General features: G+C 36.5%; 1 protein-coding gene across 9 annotated transcripts in view; it reads left to right on the plus strand.

Annotated features, from left to right (window-relative positions):
• The window catches only part of LOC129246503 (transient receptor potential cation channel trpm), a 209,069-nt gene that overhangs the window by 145,945 nt on the left and 40,528 nt on the right, over positions 1-22,596 (plus strand). For all 9 annotated transcript variants that reach the window (XM_054885381.1, XM_054885377.1, XM_054885378.1 and 6 more), the window contains 4 exons: positions 3,770-3,916; positions 6,471-6,628; positions 7,074-7,264; positions 15,245-15,390. In XM_054885381.1, the coding sequence (XP_054741356.1) occupies positions 3,770-3,916; positions 6,471-6,628; positions 7,074-7,264; positions 15,245-15,390 (642 nt within the window). The remainder of the gene's footprint in view (positions 1-3,769; positions 3,917-6,470; positions 6,629-7,073; positions 7,265-15,244; positions 15,391-22,596) is intronic.

Genomic DNA, 22,596 nt, shown 5'->3' on the forward strand with positions numbered 1-22,596 from the left:
CGTTGAGTATTACTAACTTTAAAAAAGGGAGCGTAGTAAATATATCCAACTCACTTTCATATTCTTTCCTTCTGACTCAAAGCACTGAGGATCAGTACTACATATAATGCTTATTTGGAACACGACAATGAGTGCTATGAATACATAGGGAGTACAATTTTCAGTTTAATGTCTTCTACTGCGTACTTTTCATTACTTCTCCGCCGAGGACTGAAAATCTCGTAAAAAATTATGTTCCTAAAGATCCGATCCTCAGCTAACATTTCTACTTTTACGATCTTGCTAAACCTCGACCTGAAATCGCCAATGCTCCGGCTCATTACGCATTTTCTGTTAAGAAGTTTCCAGCCAAACACCATATCCTAGTGCCAAACCAAGTTGATTTGTTAAGTCTTGCGATCCCCATCTGTTTCCTAGGTAAAATCTGTATTAAAAGATTATTGTAAGAAAGTGAGAGAAGAAAAAATGGAAGAAAATAGAGGAATAGATAGAAGGTGAGGATAGGTGATAATACTGTGCAACAAAAACCAAAACCATTTTAAATATAAAATAGTTTGAGGGAAAGTAAATCCATTATTTTTTTGGGCAATTGGTTTAAAACTATTTTATGGTCCATCTTTAACTCCTGGGCGATGCTACGACTACTCACATTTCGGTGAGCTCCAATTATTTCTGTGATTTATTGACATTTTCTTTAACATCAAAAATTCCTGAACAATCAACGAAATCAAAATTGCATGTTAGCTGTTACAGTATCCGCACCATTCACAATTCCAGCGGCCTGGCTTGAACTTACGTCTCTATCAAAGAAACACTGTAAAACATACAGAATTCTCTCTTTGTTGACTTCCATTGTTAACACCCTGTAACTCACAAGTGAATGGCACAAACAAGACAACGAGCGTAAACTTTGAATTGTTTGATCAATACTTTACGAGATATTGATCACTACAGCCATCTACCGAGAAAACAATTGATTTCTCTTTCTCCAAACTAATATTTAGTAAAACTACGTTTTTAGTTCTCCCTCTGATGTCAGATTTTGTTTTTAAAGAACCATAAATAATAAAAAAATGTAAAACATTTATGCAATGTAGAATATAAATATGGCTATCAAATAAAAGCGTAAATTCTCCGAAATTGAAAAAAAAAAAAATTTTTGCCCCACAATGCAAATGTCTTTTTAAAACTTTAAACTTTAATATCCTTGAAAATATTCGATAGCTATTTTTAGTAGTTGGATTAGGTAAGGACTAATATATAACTTAAAACATAATTGACTCACATCATTGAATTTCGTCATTTTTACTGTTCATTTTCGCAAAATTTACGTTCGCTTATGCCGCACGTGAATATGTATGAAACTAAAATGAAAAGTTTTACAACGGCAGTCTTTTTTCATAGCAACACCTCGTATTCTGGGATAAAATGCAGTTTGAAGTTTTTCAAATTACAAAATTTTAGGGCCTTTATTCAACCACACGCGCTTCCTCCTAATCTGTAGAGATGTGTACCTGATTTGTATTTACTACTTTCTAAAATAAAAGAAATTAGAAAACTCTATCTTTTGACAACTGGGCCTCTTGAACATTTGCTTACTTTGTTTTTTTTTTCTTACCAATCTGATTAGGTATATTAACTTCTTTAACTCAATTATTTCTTCTTATTTTCTTCTACAAGTTAATAGTAATTTCGTATTTTATGTTTATATCATTCATGTGTATTACTACTGTGATCAAGTTGACAGCTGACTTTCCAATTTCAATTTTGAGCGTGTATCGTTGTGCGCTTTGATACGTTTTGTTTTTGTTTGTTTTGTTTTTTGTAGTATGTTCGCTATAAAAATATTACCTCTGCGTTGTAATTATATATATATATATTTATATATAATTGGCGCGTATACCCTTTTTGGGTGTTTGGCCGAGCTCCTTCTCCTATTTTTGGTGTGCGTCTTGATGTTGTTCCACAAATGGAGGGACCTACAGTTTCAAGCCGACTCCGAACGGCTAATATTTTTTTTTTATTAGGAGCTTTTTCATGGCAGAAATACACTCGGAGGTTTGCCATTGTCTGCCGAGGGGCGACCGCTATTAGAAAAATGTTTTTATTAATTTTGGTTTCACCGAGATTCGAACCAACGTTCTATCTGTGAATTCCGAATGGTAATCACGCACCAACCCATTCGGCTACGGCGGCCGCCAATTGTTGTAATTAGTTTTCCTTAAACTCTTCGCCAAAAAATGTCAGGGTGATGCTGATCCCCGTGTTGGTTCTTCCCTCCCGATTCGGTTTGGATAACCAAGAAACGATTAAAAGGTAAAGTTACATTTGGAACTTCAAATGTACGGACTTCTCAATTCGGGTAATAGTTTTTAGTTTCCATTTATTTACAGCTCGGCATGTACTTCGCTGGTACAGACTCCTTTGAAGGAGTCCTGTTTGTCAACACGCTAGAAATCCTTACTTAATATACCCTTTTATCGAGTGGACTTTTCAGTATATCGACCCGCGAGTTCAATGAGCACTTGAAAGAACCAAAAAAGCCAAACTAAAGTAACCTGTCATTTTAAAGTTTAGTTCAGAAAACGTGTCTGCTACGTATACTTTTGACTATTCAATAAAATAAGAGCATCAATACTGGGCCATAGGTAGAGATTCAATTTGTATGGATTTAGAAGAATACATAAACATTGCAAAATGTATTTAAAAATAGTCTCAGCCTCTAATGTGATCACAATACGAGTACTTTTTTGAGCCAAAATTGCCGACTTTGCTTTCTTTTAATTAATTTGTTAACTATTTATATGCTTGTGTATAACCTCCCACTCTTGATACCAATTCTACTCCTGGAAAAATAGCAAATCACTGCTCATATAGCTACATAAATATCTATTGCGTAATTTGTGGTAGAATACATATTGAAACAAAAAGTTGCATCTATTTACTGAAGCTATATAACATTTCATAAAGTGTATTAAATTTAATTTATGCTAGTCACGATTTTCACATTCATATTCACATCTTTCGCCACAGATATTTACAAATTAGTTGATTTACATGAATTAGATTTTCAGTATTTGCATTTAGAACGTAAAAAGAAAATCACATCAGAATTTCAAATAAATAATATAATACATACTTGCATTCCATTAAATTTATTGCTTGCGTGTGCGTATTCTGCTAATTAATCCTCAAAATCCTGTTCCATTTACTAATGCCACCACTAACAAGCTCGCCTAATGCTATTGCTATGTTATTTTATAATCCACACACATATGTACAGATGTACTTGTATGTATGCACTTTCACCTGGCCTCCATGCGTTGCGTTTCAGTCATTTAGTAAGGTTGCAAAATCACACATTTAATGCTACACACACTCCTAAACATAGTTACTATCTAGTTTTTGATTTGTCACTTCCCCTTCCAAGCTACGCATCATTTTTGGATTATTATTCTAAACAAACTCACTTTCACTTATCTGCAATGAAATAAATGAAAAGCTTGCTTATGGTTTCTGTTTTGATTGCTATTTGTAAAAAAAACTCTTGAACTATTAAATAAATAATAATAATGAAATTTAAATAATCAGAAAAATGGAATGTTTTTGCACTGCACTTTGTAAATAGCACATACTAACTCATTTTAAAAGTGTAAAATTTTTATGATTAGTTTTTGTTTATTTTATGAAAAAGCTTTTTTTTATATTTTCGAACTGAAATTAATAGTTGTTTATTTTTCTATATTTTTTCGCAAATCTACTGCAAAAGGTTTCACTAACTGACTCCGATCCATCGCAGTTTCGGGATATTTTTAACTTGGGCGAATATGAGTTAAAACAACACCAACCGCTGCGACTGAAGAAGAAATTCTATGAATTTTATACAGCGCCTATCACGAAATTCTGGGCAGATTCGGTAAGTATCAATCGTCAAAGAAAAAGACGCAAAACACAAACACAAAAACGTTTAGAGTTAAGAGGTTGGTTTACATTTTGTTTGTCTATCTACTATTAGTGGCTATTATTGATTAAAAAGTTAAGTCACTGCACTTGTGAAATTTTTAAAAACTCGTTTGCTTCTGTGCTTAAAAGTTCCGCCAATACCTTAAAACTAACATACTCAAATATTAATGTGGAACAAATTTCTAAATAATTCTATTCTATCACAATTGGATACAGATATATATAATTGGCTCTTACACGCATCCTCCTCCTATTTGTGGCGTGCGTCTTGATGTTGTTTCCCAAATGAAGGGACCTACAGTTTTAAGCTGACTCTGAACGGCAGATATTTTTTATGAGGAGCCTTTGATGGCAGAAATACACTCGGAGGCTTGCCATTGCCTGCCGAGGGGCGACCGCTAGTAGAAAACACTTTTTCTTTATTTTGGTATTTCACCGAGATTCGAACCGACGTGCTCCGAATTCCGAATGGTTAGGTTAGGTTTTTGTGGCAGTCGGCTTAAAGTAGCCAACTCTCTTAAGGCTGGGCAATTACAGGAGAAGTGTTCTACTGTTTCTTCCTCTTCCTCGTCTCTACAACTTCTGCAGTATTCATGGTCACAAACCACGATCTTCGAGATGTGCTCTCTTGAGAGGTTAAGCAATTCTCTTGACCTTTTCTTACCTATTTGCGGGCAAATTAGCCTGGTTTTAAACACGTATTTTCTTCTTTGCATGCCCTATTGGCTTCGTGTTGAATATTATTTGTTATCCTTAATTCGTAAATGCCTTAGGAATTCCAATATTGCCTCTGTTTTCAAGCAGAGGAAGTTTAGTACCCTTTCTGGCTAGCTTGTTGGCCCTACAATTTCCTTTAATATCTGTATGTCCGGAACCCATATAAGACTAGCCCTGAAGGAGGTGCTAATATCATTTAGAGCTGCCAGGCATTCCTGAGGAACTTTTGATCTTAGTTGCTTAGATTTGATGGCCGCCTGGCTGTCCGAGAAGATATTAATCGTAGTTTTTGTTACGGCGTATATTTCTGCCTGGTCGACGCTACAGTAGTTCTTTAGAAAAAACTTCATGGCCTACTTTATTTTTTAGCGTGGATCCAACCATGAACAAATTAACTTAACTTTTCTCAATGTTCTTTGAGCTTGCCACTCTATTCTCGAACTGATGCTAGTCTTGAAAAGCCATGAAAAAATTAACTTCCCTTTTCTTCTTGGTCTTTGAGTTTGCCACTCTATTTTTGACCTGATGCTAGTCTTGAAGAGCCTGTCGAAGGTGGGTTTAGGGAAAAAGTACTCAACTTCCTGGTTGTAACTACTCATAGTATGTATCATAGTATAGAGTAGTGGCCGAACCGCCGGGTCTTCCATAACGCCGAATGGTAATCACGCTCCAACACATTCGGCTACGGCGGCCGCTCACTCAGTCCCACACATACCATATCAAAAATGTTAGCGGATTTTTTTCGAAACCATATTTGCTAAAACGAAGCTATATTTTTTAAGCTGACCAAACTCATAAGTTTTAGCGTTATACATATTAGACCGATCCAATGATGTGAAAACGACTCCACGCTCAGATGTTAAGAGAAAATAAAGAGCTACGCAAGACTGGGATAATGACTTGAAAATCGGAGCTCAATTAACCAAAATATAATAAAGAAGAAGAATATGGGACTGAACTTTTACAATTTTTTTCAACCCAGTCTGCATATTCATAATTCAACAATATTTTTTTTACTTTCTGTAACTGCAACTCTAACGCACTAACGGTGTCACATCAACATTTTGAGCAGCTTTGACTATTTTCTTTTTTCTTGTGGATTTCCATAATTTTTTTTTTATAAAAGCATAGCGCATTGTCTACCAAAAACCATATAAATTCAGGTTTCAAACTTTATATAAAAATTAGATAAATTCCACAAACTGTTCCATACAACTCCACAGCTTAAAATAATTGTAATAGAACAATTTTTGGTATGCAGCTTAATGCAATCCAATTCAAATATAAAATCCCGTTGGTTTTTTATATTTTTTCATAAAACAAATGCGCGACGTTTTATTTAGTGAGTGAGTTAGGAATAAAGTTTGAAGTCTTATATTCACACAGACTAGGAGTGTGAGTCTATCCCATTAAGGTTTATTAATTTCCCAGCAATGTTGATTAAATAATTTTTCAGTTAAATATTGAATTAAATCTTTTTTAGATTTTAGAGCATATCCGCGTATCAAATATTTTTTTAAATTAATTAAATTTTTAAATTGAATTAAATATTTTTTACGATTTTCGAGTTTAAGTATTTGTGCATATTGCTTATTATAAGAACTTTTTGGTAAAAATAATCCCAATTTTTACTTATTCTATGAAATTAATGCTGATACATTTTAATGAATACCCGCACTCTGAAGGTTCAACATTATTTTGCGTTTAATTTCCTTTTTTTTATCTCACTTTCCACAGTTATTAACATTTATTAAATATAATTATTGCTACTCATTCCTCTCTCTCCCTAGATTGCCTACATGTTTTTTCTATTCATGTTCACCTACACCGTTCTAGTGAAAATGGGGCCGACACCGCGTTGGCAGGAAGTCTATTCGATTGCTTACATCGCAACATTGGGTTTTGAGAAAATACGTGAAATTATCTCCTCAGAGCCGGTGGCTATAACGTAAGTAAAATAGTAATACACGCAACGCGAAAACTGCTAAGTAAGTGCTTATGTTATTTTTTTAAGTAGGTGCCCCATTGAACTTATCCGTTCATAGACTTCAAACGTGTGTCTGTATTTACAAAACAAAGCAAAAATTATTATGTTTCATCTCTTCCGGCGTTATGCCACCTTGCGCATAAACATTTTAGCTACAATGTAATACTTTGCGTTTCAAACTTTATCTCACTTTCATTTTCATTATCTCTGTAAGTTTTTACACACCATTGACCGTTAGTACTCTGCTTTAACGCTATTTTACGCTGAATTAAATCCTCCTCATATTACATTTGCCACAAGTGTTTTTTCTTGTTTGTACTTTAATTACACATACTTACTGACGCTCTTTTTTTCTCAATATGTTTGGTGTTTTTTCGTTTTGGTTTTTGCTCTGCCTCAACCATAGCCATAAATTTGCGGTGTGGGCCTGGAACATGTGGAATCCGTGCGATGCAGCTGCTATTATTTTGTTCCTGATCGGTTTATCGTTGCGTTTTCGACCAAACACAATGGACATTGGGCGTGTGATTTACTGTGTGGATAGTATTTATTGGTATCTGCGGATACTAAATATTTTGGGCGTCAACAAGTATTTGGGTAAGTGAAAGCAAATAAATGTTTATCTCAAGCGTAAGTATAAAGGGTGGCTCAAAATAATGTGATATTTTAATGTTCTCCTATAACATATACTTATATATTATTTTGTTTTCAATTTTTCAGCAGAAAACAGATATTTCTAAATAATTAATGGAAATCGTCCATTTGGAAAACGATTGAATTTGAAAGATATTTAAAAAAAAATAAACTCAGAAATAACGAATGCTTTTTTCTCAGTTTCATATTAAATATTCGGTATTTTCGTTTAGTATAACTAAAAATATTTACCAAATCGTACGAGTTCAAATTCCTTCCGTATAGAGATTATCTGGCTCAACAACTTTAGAAAGTGTAACATCTAATTCTCTATATGAGTAGCAATCTGTGTTCAACTTTAAACAGGGGCACTCAAAATATTAGTCGACATTAATTGAAGGTGATTGCAAAAGCCAATCGGATTGGAATTTTTGTTTGTTTGAACTATAATTTAAATGACGGTATGAAAATCCACAAACGGTTTATTTTAATTTTACTCGATAACACCTTCTTATCGAGGAGCTATTTTGCGATTGTCGAGTTGGGATTTAGAACCTTTTAAATTTAATTGACCTTTCATTCGAAGCCGATTTTATGTTATTTATTTATTAGGAATTAACTATAAGCAATTATATTATAATTTTATAATTTAGGGTAATTAAAATAAAAAGTTATTAAAATGTGCCCACTCTACTCAAGAAATGTTTCTGAATTAATATAAGTATATTCCTAAACAACTTTCGCCTACAGTTCGTATAAACGTTTTTTACTTGTTTATTTATTATTATAAACAGTTGGCAATGCTATTAAAGTTTTTTTTGCCTAAATTAAAGCTTTCGATTGATAAAGATATACATTATTTAATTACCATATTTAATTACATTTTTGGATAGGTGACCAATGTCGTAAAATTTTTATTAATAGACTTGTCACTTGTGTTCGTTCCTACAACGCTTTTGACTGATGAGATGTGTAAAACATACTGTGGTACCACAATGAAAGTATTGGTGCATATAAACAAAAAAACAAAAACCGATATTTTAAACAGTTTTTTGTTGGTTGTGAAATATGTATATAATAATTGAAGTGAAAGAAGATTTTAATAGAATTAATGGTAGTGGTAGAGGGTGGGTGCGATCATAACTTCGAGATCAGGACGCTCATTTTTCAAGACAACTTGTTTAAACGTAGCCTTTTCTCATCTCTTTCAAGCTTTTATCGAAACGATAAGTTGCATTTGAATTGACTGAATTAATTTTAATTCCATTTATTTTCTGAAATTAGTTTCATACAACAAAAACACCATCGATAAAAATGGTTCTTCCTTAAAAGTTGCCATTTTCGACGCACTTGCCGTACCGCAAAAGTAGAAATTTTCCAGTTTTTATGCATCCGGCATGGCGTATGTGGGGCCTTTGTCTCAAATACACAAAATCTATTTTGGTGTCAGTCAAATTCGTTGCCGCAACGGAGGAAACGGACCCATTGTGTCGTCACATAAAGGTGGCAACCTTATCCAAAAATGTGTTCATTTTTCTTTTCGCAATTTTGCTTGCATATTTAATTCATTTTAATTTTATACAATGCCATGACATTCACTTCGGAAGCATGTTTTCAATGTTTAAAGATATACAAGGTGAACGATATGAAGTGTTACCAACTTCACACTGTTTGTATCTGTAAAACAGCTCATGACATCAACGTCAAAATTGTTCTAATGACAGTTCAATATATTATTTATAAGCCATCAAAAGCATTTGCGTCTCAGTTTTGTTGAATTTTTTTTTTTCTGTGATGGAATTCAAACGGAATAGGGTGATTATATAGGCGTTATATTTGGCTGGAAAATCACAACAGCCATTGTTCGTGAGCTCAGTCACCCCAAAGCGAATAAAATGGTTGTGTATCGCACTATAAAACGTTACAATGATACTGGTAGCGTTGCAAAACGCTATGGAGGTGGACCAAAAAAACTGCAACAACGCCGTTTATAAACACTCAAAACGATCGTGTTTACTTGACCGAAGCAATTTCCCATCACAAGTATTGGTTTGAGCCGCAGTGACCACTGATGGACGCTCTCCAATCGTTTTTATCGAGCCTGGTGTCAAAGTGAATGCGACTTATTATCGGGAAAATGTTTTAGAAGCTGCTTTAGAGTCGTGGACACGTAAACATTTCGGTCGTAGACCATGGACGTTCCAACAGGACTCGGCACCTTCTTATAAATCTCGTGTCGTCCACACTATTCCATCTGATCCATTTTGGAGAGCAAGGTGAAGCAAGGTAAAAAATATGCCAGTATGGATGCGCCCAAAAAAGCGATTATATGAGAATGTGCCAAAATACCTCATTCTTGCAGCATGCAACTCATTTTTTGATCGTATGAAGGCTATAGTCAAAGCAAAAGGTGGTCGTATCGAGTGAATATATGTTAAAATTGTAATCATTTTTAAACAATTTTGTCTTTGAAATCAATAAAAACTAATTTCACACAAAAAAGTTATGGTGTTTTGAATAGGTAATGCTTCATATCGTTCACTCTGTATGTTCAAGCTTAAAGAGATTTTTCTCGTATCGCGGAAATATGATGCTATTAGCAGTGTTCCAATGATCAATGACCGGTAGAGCTGTGATAGTCATGCAAAATAAAAGGTCATAGTAAGCATGCAAAAATGCATGAAAAACTTTGGAATATGCACGAAATAATGCAAAAAAAGCAAAATATGCACGAAAATATGTATGAAAACATGCAAAAAAAGTCCAAAATAATATTCGAAAATCTATCAAAAAATACCGAAAATGCAAAAAGGTAGTTTTTTCTCCTGGGCTAGTAAACATTTTTATTTTAGTTAGACAGATACTTATAGTAATTCAATGTTGCAAGTCAAAACAAGATCTTGTTTCAAACTATCGAACGAAAAACACCGCCGTTTTTCAGTTAAAATTGACTTGTAGGTTGAGAAGGAAATATAAAAAATGTTATTTTACATGGTGTCAATGCTGTTATATATTCATTTGAAGCACTAGCTCGTGAATCTCCATTCAAAATATCATTAATTTCAAGCAAAGAACTATATCCAAAAATCCGAGATAACACTTCTTCGAACTTCTTTAAAAAACGGTGGTCGGTCATTGTGCCGAAGATAGAATGAACTTCTTCATACAGCTCTATACACTTTTCAAATTCAAGTCCTTTCGATTCTAATATTTTGATCTTGCCTGCGATGAACATGAAGTTAGCCTTTATGAATGCCAAATCTTGTCGAATATTGGACGCTCTAAATACGTTTTTTGCATCTCGAATACATTCCGAATCTGCATCATTCAAATAATCAACAACCGATTTTACAGCGTCAAATTTGTCAGCATAGTAATCACATACTTGTAGCCAAGTTCCCCATCTAGTGACAATTGGTTCGGGTGGTAGTGGAATGTTCGGATTTGCTTGCTTAAACAGCTGTCGTAGAGCTACTGACTATGAGGGAATTTAATGGTTTTTTCAATATAAGAATTTGAACTATAGATAAAAATAGCAATATGTACTTTGACGAAGGTAGCCTTTACTTTTGATATCAACAAATTTACTTCATGGAACTCTGAACGAATAAATTCTACCAATCGATGCAATGCACGGGCAAAACATGTAACGTGTAGCATTTTTGGGAATAAAACTTGAAGAGACTTCATTGCCGAAATCATATATGCAGCAGCATCGATAGTAACGAGCATAACATTTTCATATTGAATTCCTTCAGTTCAAAAGAAACGCAAAGAAAAAATTCAAAATTGAGTGATTTTTCGAGTGTTTAGTAAAGACTTACCTTTAGGCCATAAAAGTAACAATGATTAAGTAAAAAATGTTGCGATCGTGTTAGCTTTGCATTTATCTAATTCTTTGACGTTTAGCAATTAAGATTTTCCGCGCTCATTTTCATCATCCAATATGCCAAAAACAAAATTTGCTACTAATCTTTTTTCAATATCCGTTGTTTCATTCAGAGTAATCCAAATATGTTTTTCATCAGCTTTTAAACGCAATTTTTCAATCGATTTTTCATACAAATGTGGCACATAATTACGACGAAGTGTGGAACTGATTGTGAAGTGTATTTTTCCATGAATTGTACTACACTCGGATGATTCACTCTATTTAATGGAATATTGGCTTCGATTAAAGTTTTACATAAATCCATATTGAATTCCGAAAGATTTGGCCCATGTTTCTGTTGATAATTTGATATTAACAATTGGCTCATTTCACGTTCAGAATTCTGTTTTTTTCTTTCTTGAGCATCCTTGTGTTTCACTGAATCAACGTGCTGTTTGACTTGAAATATTTTTTTCGCAGAAACCAAACAATTGCAATTTGAACAAAATAAAACTGATTTGTCCGACCGAAAAACATTGGGAAAATTGTTTCTCATACGCGCAGTAAATGCACCCAGCGTTTCTTTTCTATCTTTTGGCATCTTAACCCGATTACTTCAAATACTATGCAATAACTGAGAAGAATATGATGTAACTTACTGCGCTTACCATGCATTTCATACTAACGCAAGTGACGCAAAGCACTTGTCGTTGTGCTCTCTTCACAAATCATAGTAAGCAATAATTGCGCTAAACTTATTTTGTGGAAATTTGCGAGTCTCATTTTTATAAACAAATTTGTCGCCGCATTGGAGAAAGCAAATAAAAAAATTTTGAAACAGATGGGCGCATGAAAATGTTATAGATGTGTTCTTTAAACGAAAGTTTAGCTGCGAATTGTTTTGCTTTATGTTTTGGTTAGAAGAATGATTTAAATTTCTAAAAATTATTAAAAAAATATGCAAACATGCATTTTAAATTGAAATATGCTTTTATGTGTGAAACATGCAACATGCATTTGCATGACTATTACAGCTCTAATGATCGGCATCCGAATAAAGATTTTGCATGCAAATGTAACAACAACGATATGATTCTGGTAGAAATCAGGTTAAATTTATGATTGTGATAAAATTAATTATTATTATATTATTATTCGTTTCACTTTGTTTCTCATCATTAGTTTGGTGGCACTGCGTAAACATTAAGTTATATGAAGTAAATTAGAAAAGTTTTTTTCGAGAAAAAATTCATATGTAAAAAAAATTGAAGTGCTACGCTATTAGGCGTAATTGCAGCCTTGAATTAATTAGCTCCCGAAAAACGCCGATTTTCTTCTGTTCATCCTTTCATCTTCAATGCTCCAAACAACAAATGTTGTCGCATTGTCGACAACAATTCTTGTGGAAGAATGTAATGAATGGTTTATTTCGTTTCCGTACCACTGAAACAGAAGCTTTATATCAGAGTTATCAACACCCATAAAAATGATCGCGTGGGAATCGATCGTGACATTGAGCTGGACAACCCAAGTAAACACATTAATTGAGAGAAAAGTAGTTAGCAGTGCCAAAGTAATCTTTGATTTAAAAAGAGACTAGCCGAAGTTGCACCCTTTTTTATCTCTACAAGTGGACAGCCGGCACGCTGCAGAACGAAATTCGGTGAATATGAATGTCTGTAGTGTGGTTTTGGTCCTAGTGCACGCATATATGTAAACGTACGAGTATATCGAATTCCAAGCAAAGCGTTTTTACTCAATTACCGCAATGCGTTTAACAAACTGTAGCACTGTAGCACTGGAGCTCTGAGTTTTTTTAATTATACTCATTTTGGTACAATGCTTTTTATAAATTGCTTTTGTTAAATTTTGTGTGAGGCTACCTTTTTAATGCCTCACAAAGTCATTATTTTCGTAATAATCCAAATGATGTGTTTTTGTGATCGCGTTAAATTACAATTTTATTTATTTTTATTCGTTGGCATGAAGACAAATATTAGTATATACTCGTATATTATTGACATATTTTGTTAAATGATTTTTAAACTCTATCAGGGGAATAATTGATAGGCTTTTACTTAATTATCAATATATACATACATATATTGCATACCTGCTATAGACAATTAAGCAATCATTACTGTAATCAGGAATGTGATTCATTATTGTTGACATAAATATGGCCATACATTTCGTCGTTTAAAGTACAAAACCACGTGTGGAAGGTTACCCAAATTTCTCGGGAGAGCGTTAAAACTGTCTTATTTCGAAACGGTTCTGTCTTTTAAAAAATACAACTCTGTCAGGTTATTGTTATAAATAAATTTATAAAGCTTGATGCCAGTGGCTTTCCGCCAGCAAATCTCACTTTTGGCACAAAGGTTTTGCCAAAGAACGACACGCGAATGCCCACTTTAAACGACAATATCTACGAATGGATTTATGTACTTATATCTGAAATGGTCCAAAACAAAGTATGTGTATATTTATTTATTTATTTAGCCAAATGAAAAAAATTACTGGCTATACAACAAAACTATTTAATATATATATACCCTTACACTTATCCTTGCACTCTTTATTGTCGTCTGCGTCTTGGTGTTGAGCCAATTCGGATGCTTGACATTGCCTGCGAGGGATAGCCGCTAAGAGAAACAACTTTTTTTATCATTTGGTGTTTCACGCACGCACCCATTCGGCTACAGCGGCCGCGGGAACTATTTAATTGCTACTTAATAGAGACGTACAACTTCACAAGATAAGGAAGGACCCAAATCAGGATCATCATTTTGGGACTCAGACTCAAGGATTCAAATTAAAGGAACAAATTTGGTAAAATTCTACGTTGGAACGCCGCCCAAAAAAATTAAGGCGCAGATACGTTTATTGAAAGTTAATCTTTCGGAACATTAGTCACCCTATCGTTTGATTTATTTTTTTTGCAAATAAAAACAGACAAGTAATGGAGCGCGTAAAAGTCAAAATATGGGCCACTCATTTTATTTTTGTTTACGCTCCTTTAAACGAAACACAGTTAATTGAAGATTACCCTTCAGTAGTAAAGTGGAAGCATTTGTTTCTTAAAAGGAATTATTAAAAATATATTGTTTTTGGTATTTCGTTTGTATAGAATTTGTTTCAGTTCAAAAACATTTGTTTCAGCTATTTTTTAAAGATGTTATCACACAAATGGCTAACCGTGAATGCCAAATATGCTCTTTTTCAATTTTTTCCAATACGGTTGGTCAATGCGATTTCGCTTCATATGCTGGCTTTCACATGAGCTTCACCTCACTTCAACTGTCCCACACTTCAGTAAATGAATCACACAATTCAAAGATTGTTGACTTTAAGTCGGGTGAGCTGCGTGTGAGAACAATAAGTAAATCAATGAATAATCGGAATAAATTGAATGTTGATTGCGCTGTATTGCACGTTGAAACCTAAATTAAGCGTCGGAGAGTTGCTTCCTGTTACTTCCTGAGAATAACTTACCCTCGACATTGTTGGATATTCCTAAACAGAGGCTCGTACGACTTGGTATTTTCACCTAACCGTCTTGTACGTTACTATAACTTGAACTACCGGAATTGACAAATTTTGGGTATAAACTTCAAATAGTGTTGTCACTGAATTTTTTTTTTATTTTTTTTACAAAATGCCTTGTTTGGCGCAATAACCGCTTGAGTGATTTTGGCCTAGTTTAAGAGAGCGCACCAGTCGTTTCCAAAGGCAAGGAGGCCCCTTCTTCCTCTGGGAATTTAGATTTTATAATTTAGAAGTTATTTTGAATGGTCGGCTGAACAATTTCAGCTCGTTTTTTAGAATAGTATAGTATATATAAACCTCCTTGACTAACCTTTCCTGACTAACTCCTCAACAAAAATAAATAATATTATTAATATATCTGCATTATTTAACACAGGTGCTCTCATTAGCACACATTCTCGTATGTCTTCATTACATGCATTTATTTTATTTTTTCTTCTTCTATATTATATTTATCTATATACTGGCACACAAATTTTTTCCTTTTTTTCACTTTCTCCAATATACTTTTTTTCTTTTTACAGGTCCCTTGGTCACCATGATGGGCAAAATGGTTAAGAACATGATTTATTTTGTTGTGCTCTTAGCTGTGGTACTAATGAGTTTTGGCGTCAGCCGTCAGGCCATACGCCATCCGGGCAACGAGCCAACATGGGGTTTAATTAAAGAGGTAAGTGGCTGCAACAGAAATTCATAAAATATTCAGATTTTTTCATTAGTGCCCTTGTTTTTCTGTTACTTCGTTTTTATTTTCTTTTATTTGTTTGTTGGTTTGTGTATAAATTCACATTTTCTTACAATTTTCAACTTTCAACATTCAGTTGTGTACACAGACCAAATTGTGAATATGTGGAGTGGTAAACAAGCTGTAGAGTGAATGTATGGGTGATGCGCAATTTCTGCTTTTGTACAAATACGGATGAGTTATAAAATGTGTCTAAAAGAGAAATATTTTTGAGAGTATTCTAAACTTAAGTGAATATCCTATTAATTCGCATATCATTTAAATTTAAATAATGCTAGTATATGAGGGGTGGCACTTGGGAATTACTAGGAATACTTGACAACCTTCGATGGTTTGAATAAACTTGCATACGCATTTTCGTTAATGTTAGAGGTGTCCTCCCAGTTTTTGTGCCTGGTGATGCCGTCGAAAAATTGTAAGCTCACGGAAAAATTGTTAATTAAATATTCCATCCATCCAGGGTTGCATTCAAGTAGGCTGTCTAAATTTTAAACACCATTTTATTATGTGTTTTTATTTACTTTTTCTCTTAAAATACATCTTTCCTAATAGTATCCCTCCTCTCAATTGACTCATCTATGACAGATGAAAGAAACAAGCACGAAAGAACAGCTCTTCTACTATTATATATATATGCAAGTTTATATAATTGGCGCTTACATCCTTTTTGGGTATTTGGCCGAGCTCCTCGCCATATTTGTGGCGTGCGTATTGATGTTGTCTCACAAATGGAGGGACCTACAGTTTTAAGCCGACTCCGAACGGCAGATATTTTTTCTTTTGAGGAGCTTTTTCTTGGCAGAAATACACTCGGAGGCTTGCCATGCTCTGCGGAGGGGCGACCGCTATTAGAAAAAAAACTTGTTTCTTTTTTTAGGTATTTTACAGAGATTAGAACCTATCTTCTCGGAATGGTAATCACGCACCAACCCATTCGACTACGGCGGTCGCCTTATTATGTGGAGATTTCGCACTGCACTTAAATGATCTTTTTTGTACCCTTAATGGATTCAGAGTATTTGTCTGAGCCCAAATTCCTTAATAAGTTTTAGTGGTTTAGAGTTTTATTTCCTCCTCTAGTAAAATATATTTACCCAAGAATTTGTATTGCTTACGTGTCAGTACTAGGCACTATGCCAGCACTAGTCTGGCGGTTTCATCTTCCTCCCTACAGAAACTGCAAGCTCCATGGGAGTATATTCCCAGGGTAGTACAATAATAATGCAATCTATAAAGCTCTGTTAGTAGTCCTGTGACTACCTAGGCCGATAAATAATTTTTCATTTAAAGTAAACTCTATTTATTTTCGATTTTTTTAACACCCATGGCGGTTGTTTGTTTAACAGTAATAGAAGCCCCGCCAGTGTAGGGCATATCACCGGTCATCTTCGTCTAGCTTATCTCAAGGTAGGCCCAGGAAGCATGCTGTTTCGACGGGTTGGGTCCAGAGGGAGAGGGGTGTTAGATGAGTCGGTTTCAGAGGGCATGTGAAAAGGTGGTTAGTGTCGTGCGGGATGCCTTCACATGCCGGACATATATTTGATATGTGTGGGTCGATTCTGGATAAGTAGGAATTTAACATGCTACAGTATCCAGAGCGTAATTGTGCTAGTGTTACACGTGTCTCACGGGGAAGCTGGAGCTCTTCATCTGTTATAGGTGGTGGTTGGACTCCGATTACAGCATTCACAGGACGGGTGCTTAAGAAGGTGGTGACTGTCTCCCGGTAAATGTCGTTTATTGATTGTCTAAACACTGTCTGGTCCAGTTAATTTCTGTCAGTTTTGTCCTGGATTTCGTCAGCGTAGTTTAAGAGGTGTCTCCTGACGTGCCTGGGAGGCGGCTCAGGCTCAAGCAGGTGTCTGCAGGGATGAAACCTGCGGTAACATCCTAGCAGGAACTGCTTGTTGAGCAGTGTGCTTCGTTGTGAAGGTGTTGAGCAGGGGACATAAGGTCGCTGTCCGAATGGCAGTATTTTGACATGTCTGTAGCTTTATCCAAATGTCGATAGCAACAGTTCTTTGTCTTTGCCCCACGTGCTGCCGGCAAGCGATTTGAGGACCTTGTTGCGGTTTTGGAGTCTAGTGGCAATTGCGGTTGCGGTGCGCTGAGAAGGAGAGCAAACTGTCAAAGGTTACACCCAAAATTATGGGGTTGCTTACCGTTGGAATTGGTGTGTCATCGACTTTTACCTTAAGGAACAGTTAGACCTCCGTTGTCCAGGTGGTAAAGAGGGTCGCTATGGACTTAGTGGGGGAAAGTTGAAGATTCCTTGCAGTGAAAAAGCGAGAAAGGTTGGTGAGGTAGTTGTTGACTTTGGAACAAAGGCCATCGATGTCATTGCCCGACGCCATTATCGTACAGTCGTCAGCGTATGAGACCAGGGAGACTCCCTCTGGTGGTTTGGGGAGCTTCGAGATGTAGAAGTTGAGCAGCAAGGGAGAAAGACACCACCCTGCGGTACACCTTGCTTAATCTTCCTCTGCTTTGATGTTTTGATCTCGAAAAATCACGACCGCTCAGGTAGTTTGCGGACCACCTCTTCAGCCCTGGCGGGAGTGTCGATTGATAAATGTCATCTAGTAGCGTGGAATGTCTGACTGTGTCGAAAGCCTTCTTCAGGTCCAACGCTACTAGGACAGTCCTCTTGCAGGGGCGGTTTTGATTAAGCCCGCGATTTATCTGGGCGTTTATGGCGGTGAGTGCAGTGGTGGTGCTATGCACTCGTCGGAAACCGTGCTGATTTGTGGCACGGGCCAGGTGTTTCGTGAAGAGTGGGAGTAGGAGGGCTTCAAGTGTCTTCACTACTGGGGAAAGGAGAGTTATCGGACGATAAGATTCCCCTTGGTTGGCGGGTTTCCCAGGTTTCAGTAATGGGACCACTCTCCCTGCTTTCCACTGGGGATGATGAGAGTGGCCAAGGACAGATTGAAGACCCTTGTGAGAAATCCTACTCCCAATGGTCCCAGGTGCTTCAGCATCAGCGCGTTTAGTCCGCCAGGGCCATTAAAATAGGACTGCTGGTTCGCGGAAACGAAGTCGGCAGGTCTCTCAATCGAGACAATAATGTGCAAGTGGTCTGATGCAAGCGATAGCATAGGTCGCCACCCTGGTAGGGGCGTCGTCGTTCACAGTGCTGAATGTCGAATCGTCTATTTGCTCTGCCAATTGCTGTGCGCTACGATCGTTTGGCAGACTTGAATGCCAAAGATCGTTATCCGCATTGAAGTCACCTACAACCAATCGGTTTTCACCTCTGATGAGCGCACCTATATCAGGGTGATATCCTGCCGGGCACCAGGTGACAGGGTGTATGTAAACATTATAAATTTCGAGCTCGGAATCGCCTGACCGGACAGCTGTACCTTGACATTCTAAGGTGCTGTCTCTGCGGTCGATGCTTTCATCAATGAGACGATACTGCACTGTGTGGTGGACTATAAACGCTAGGCCACCACCATTGTTTCGCTCGCGGTCGTGTCTGTGCACGTTATAACCATCCCTGGTGATCAGAAAAGAATTAGCGTGTAGCTTGGTTTCCTGAACCGCAGCTATTGTGATACTGTGTCGGCTCATGAAGTCAACTTTCTCATCGACCTTGCTCGTGAGTCCGTTGCAGTTAAATTGAAGAAGGTTAAAGCTTCTTGGTAAGGTCGAAGTAACCTGGGTGGTGAGGGCCGCGTGTGGTTGTTTACGTTGGGCCTGCTGTGCAATCCTCTGTAGTTGTTGCGGCCTGATAATGGTGGGCGGCCGTGCCACGTGGGTGGTTGCGGGTGCAGAGCTTTGCAGCAGGGGGCAACGTAGTCAGTTGTCCACTCACGGGTGGTGCGCAGGCCGGAACATCTCCGAAAATGGCACCAGCCATTGTAAGAATTGCATTTGACTGATACCAGATTCCGAGGTTTTCCGGTCTGACACACGGAACAGACTGTGCGGGGACCAAGAGCTGCTGGTTTGTCCTTTCACTGGGGTTGGAGCAGAAGGGAACGGGATGGGCTGTATTGGGGAGTTGTGTTGCTCCAATAGGCTCCTTACCGTGGAGGTATGGGTTGCGGTGGCGGTTGGTGGTGCCGGCCTATCAGGGGGAGTAGTAGCCGTGGAGGCATAAGATGCCTGCTGGCGGGAGCAACACGTGGTCACATATCGTATGGACCACTCCTGATGGGTCTTAAGGCTTGAACAGGTCTTAAGGTGGATTCACCCGATGAACTTATTGATTCAATTCCAGCCCTGAGGAGAAGCATTTGGAGCAAGGTTGCTGCAAGGAGTTGCTCCTGTGACGTAAGGGATGGGGTGATATGCTGTTCACTAGACAGGGCTAGTTTACTGGGGCGGCAGCCCTTGGTCGGGAAAAACCCGAGTCATTCCGGTAACGTAGAACCGGCTGCCTATGGCGCTCATACCCGCCACTTATATTATATTATATATATTACAACAAAAACCATATAATACAAAGATTCGAACCTTGTACAAAATTTATAAAAATTCAGCAAATTTTCATCAACATATCAAAAAAATTTAAAGAAAAATCCTCGGTATGTAGTTCGATATCCCATTTAATTTGCGTATAACAAAGTGCAAGTTTCAAGTGGCTCAATGTATTTTTCGTTTAAACTGCACACAAACTGATGTGTCCTCCAGCATTATTATCATTAGTGCGTAAGTGTTACGAGTAGATGCACACCATTATTTTTAATAGAAGTGTTTCAAACTTTGTTGCGAATTTAATTTTCTCCGCAAATAGTTTCCACTGACTCTTAATAGAGCCAACTTACACTTCAGTGAACTACGAGTAATACAACCTTTCATTATATAGTAATTCACTTGATTGCATTTCACTGCGGAAAACGTTAATGCGGTTTATTCCAATTCTCCAATTGTCAAATTGATTGCATTGCTTTCTCGTACATAAATATTTATCGAAATGCACTGGTATGTGATTATTACGCTTTTCGAACATATTGGGTAGCGCACAAAGATCAGTAATAATTGTCGTATACGACTTTGAACAATTGGAAAAAATTAAGTATCGTGCAATGATTGAATTTTTATTTTGGAAAGGTCTAAAAGCAAAGAAAATTTATGAACGAGTGTTGAAAGTGTATAACGACTTTTCGCCATCAAGCCTAGAAGACGATCCATGTTAAGGACGCCAAAAACAGCAACTACACCAAAAACGTAGGAAAAATATACGACGTCGCCAAGAAGATGTTAGCATCAGTTTGTTAGGATGCGAGAGGAGTTTTGTTTGGGGATTACTTAAATTCTCAATATTAGTGTAACCTTTTAGACCAATTGAAGGAAAAAATTCGTGAAAAAGACCCAGTTTACGAAAGCAAAAAATTGTTTTTCTTCAGGACAATGCACCGTGTCACAAGTGCGTTTTGACAATGGCTGAATTCGCGTTCGAATTTTTGGAGCATCCACCGCATTCAACTGATTTGGTCCATAGCGACTTCCGTCTGTTTCCAGACTTAAAAGTTCTTGGGATGGAATTCATAAATTGGAATCTCGTTGAAAAAAGTGTATTGATGTTCAGGCAGACTATACTCAATAATAAAATGTATCTCAGGCCATAAAATTGTGTTTTTTTATCGAACCACTAGTTAGATAAAGAAAGTTTTTTATGAGGAGCTTTTCCATGGCAAAAATACACACTCGGAGGTTTGCCATTGCCTGCCAAGGAGCGACCGTTATTAGAAAAAACCGTTTCTATTATTTTGGTGATTCATGAGCGGGGACTACCGAATCTCAAAGATTATTTATACTCGAAGTAAGCTTCAGCCCCAAGGTGAACCACCCCTTCAGAGAAGTGAATAAAATCATTAAAAATATTAAAAAAGACGAAGTAGTTGTGACTAAACACTAAACAGCAAGCAACCAAATGTTTCAGAAAGTTGAATACAAAATCCAGCTCGATTGTGCAAGTCACTTGAATAATCAGTGAAAAATTTAATTGTCCGAACTTTCAACTGAGAAATCATCCTGTAATAAAAATGAATGAATCAAAAACAGGCGACATAATCCTGAAAGAACATAATGAGTAGACCATTTTAGTACAACAAACGTATAGTTTAGCACGAAAATTTATTCTACATTGATTTAATGTTGCCAAATTAATGTAAGACAAAAATTTTCATTCTACGTGTAAAACGAGCTATGTAAATTGATGTCTTACAGAAATATTTTTGTCAATATTCTATATTACAATTTTAGGAAGATACTTTTTGTAGAATATTTGAATCCTCTAGTTTCTCGTTTTTAAGAGTGAAGTTGACTTTGTTTAAAAAAAAATCCAAAAAGGCGTTTTGTGTTGAATATTTTAGGACTATAATACTCTCAGAAAACATACAAAAGCCCTCTGTATACACGATTAGAATATATACAAATTTATTTCATTGACTTGTTGTCCATATTAAACATATAAGCAGACAATTTTTGTTTTATTTATTCATTTAGTAACCTAAAAGTATACAAAATTATTTCTTGCAGACTATGAAACCAAAATTAATGCTAAAAAATTATTTTAAAAGTAAATACAATTTATAATTCTAACTTGAAATACTATTGTATATCTGCGCAACTAAGTTCTCGCTGCTTTTTTAATGAAAATACAACTTTATTCTGAAAAAATGGTTATAAGTAAATCATTGAAAGCATTGCCCATCGCTGACTACTACTTTTTCCCATATTTCTGTTCATCTTTTGAGGCTATCCACGGGTCAAGCCATTTTTTTGATGTGTTCATATAAATGGAACTGCTGGTCAGCTAGACCATGTGCCATCGATCGGAACAGGTGATAATCGGACGGAGCAATATCTGGAAAATATGGCGGGTGGGGTAGGGTTTTCCATTTCAGTGATTCCAGGTAGGTTTTAACGGGGTTGGCAACGTGAGGCCGAGCGTTGCCATGCTGTCGGATAACTTTTTCATGCCTCTCCGCGTATTATGGCCGCTTCTCGCGCAGTGCTCGGCTCAATCGCATCAATTGAAGTCGATACCGATCCCCAGTGATGGTTTCGCTTGGTTCATAATAAATAACACCAACCTGGTCCCACCAAATACATAGCATAACCTTCGCAGCGTGAATATTCGGCCGAGGCGACAACGTAGAAGCTTAACCGCTCAGT

This window comes from Anastrepha obliqua, chromosome 4 (genome assembly GCF_027943255.1).
Source record: "Anastrepha obliqua isolate idAnaObli1 chromosome 4, idAnaObli1_1.0, whole genome shotgun sequence".
NCBI classification, from domain to species: domain Eukaryota; kingdom Metazoa; phylum Arthropoda; class Insecta; order Diptera; family Tephritidae; genus Anastrepha; species Anastrepha obliqua.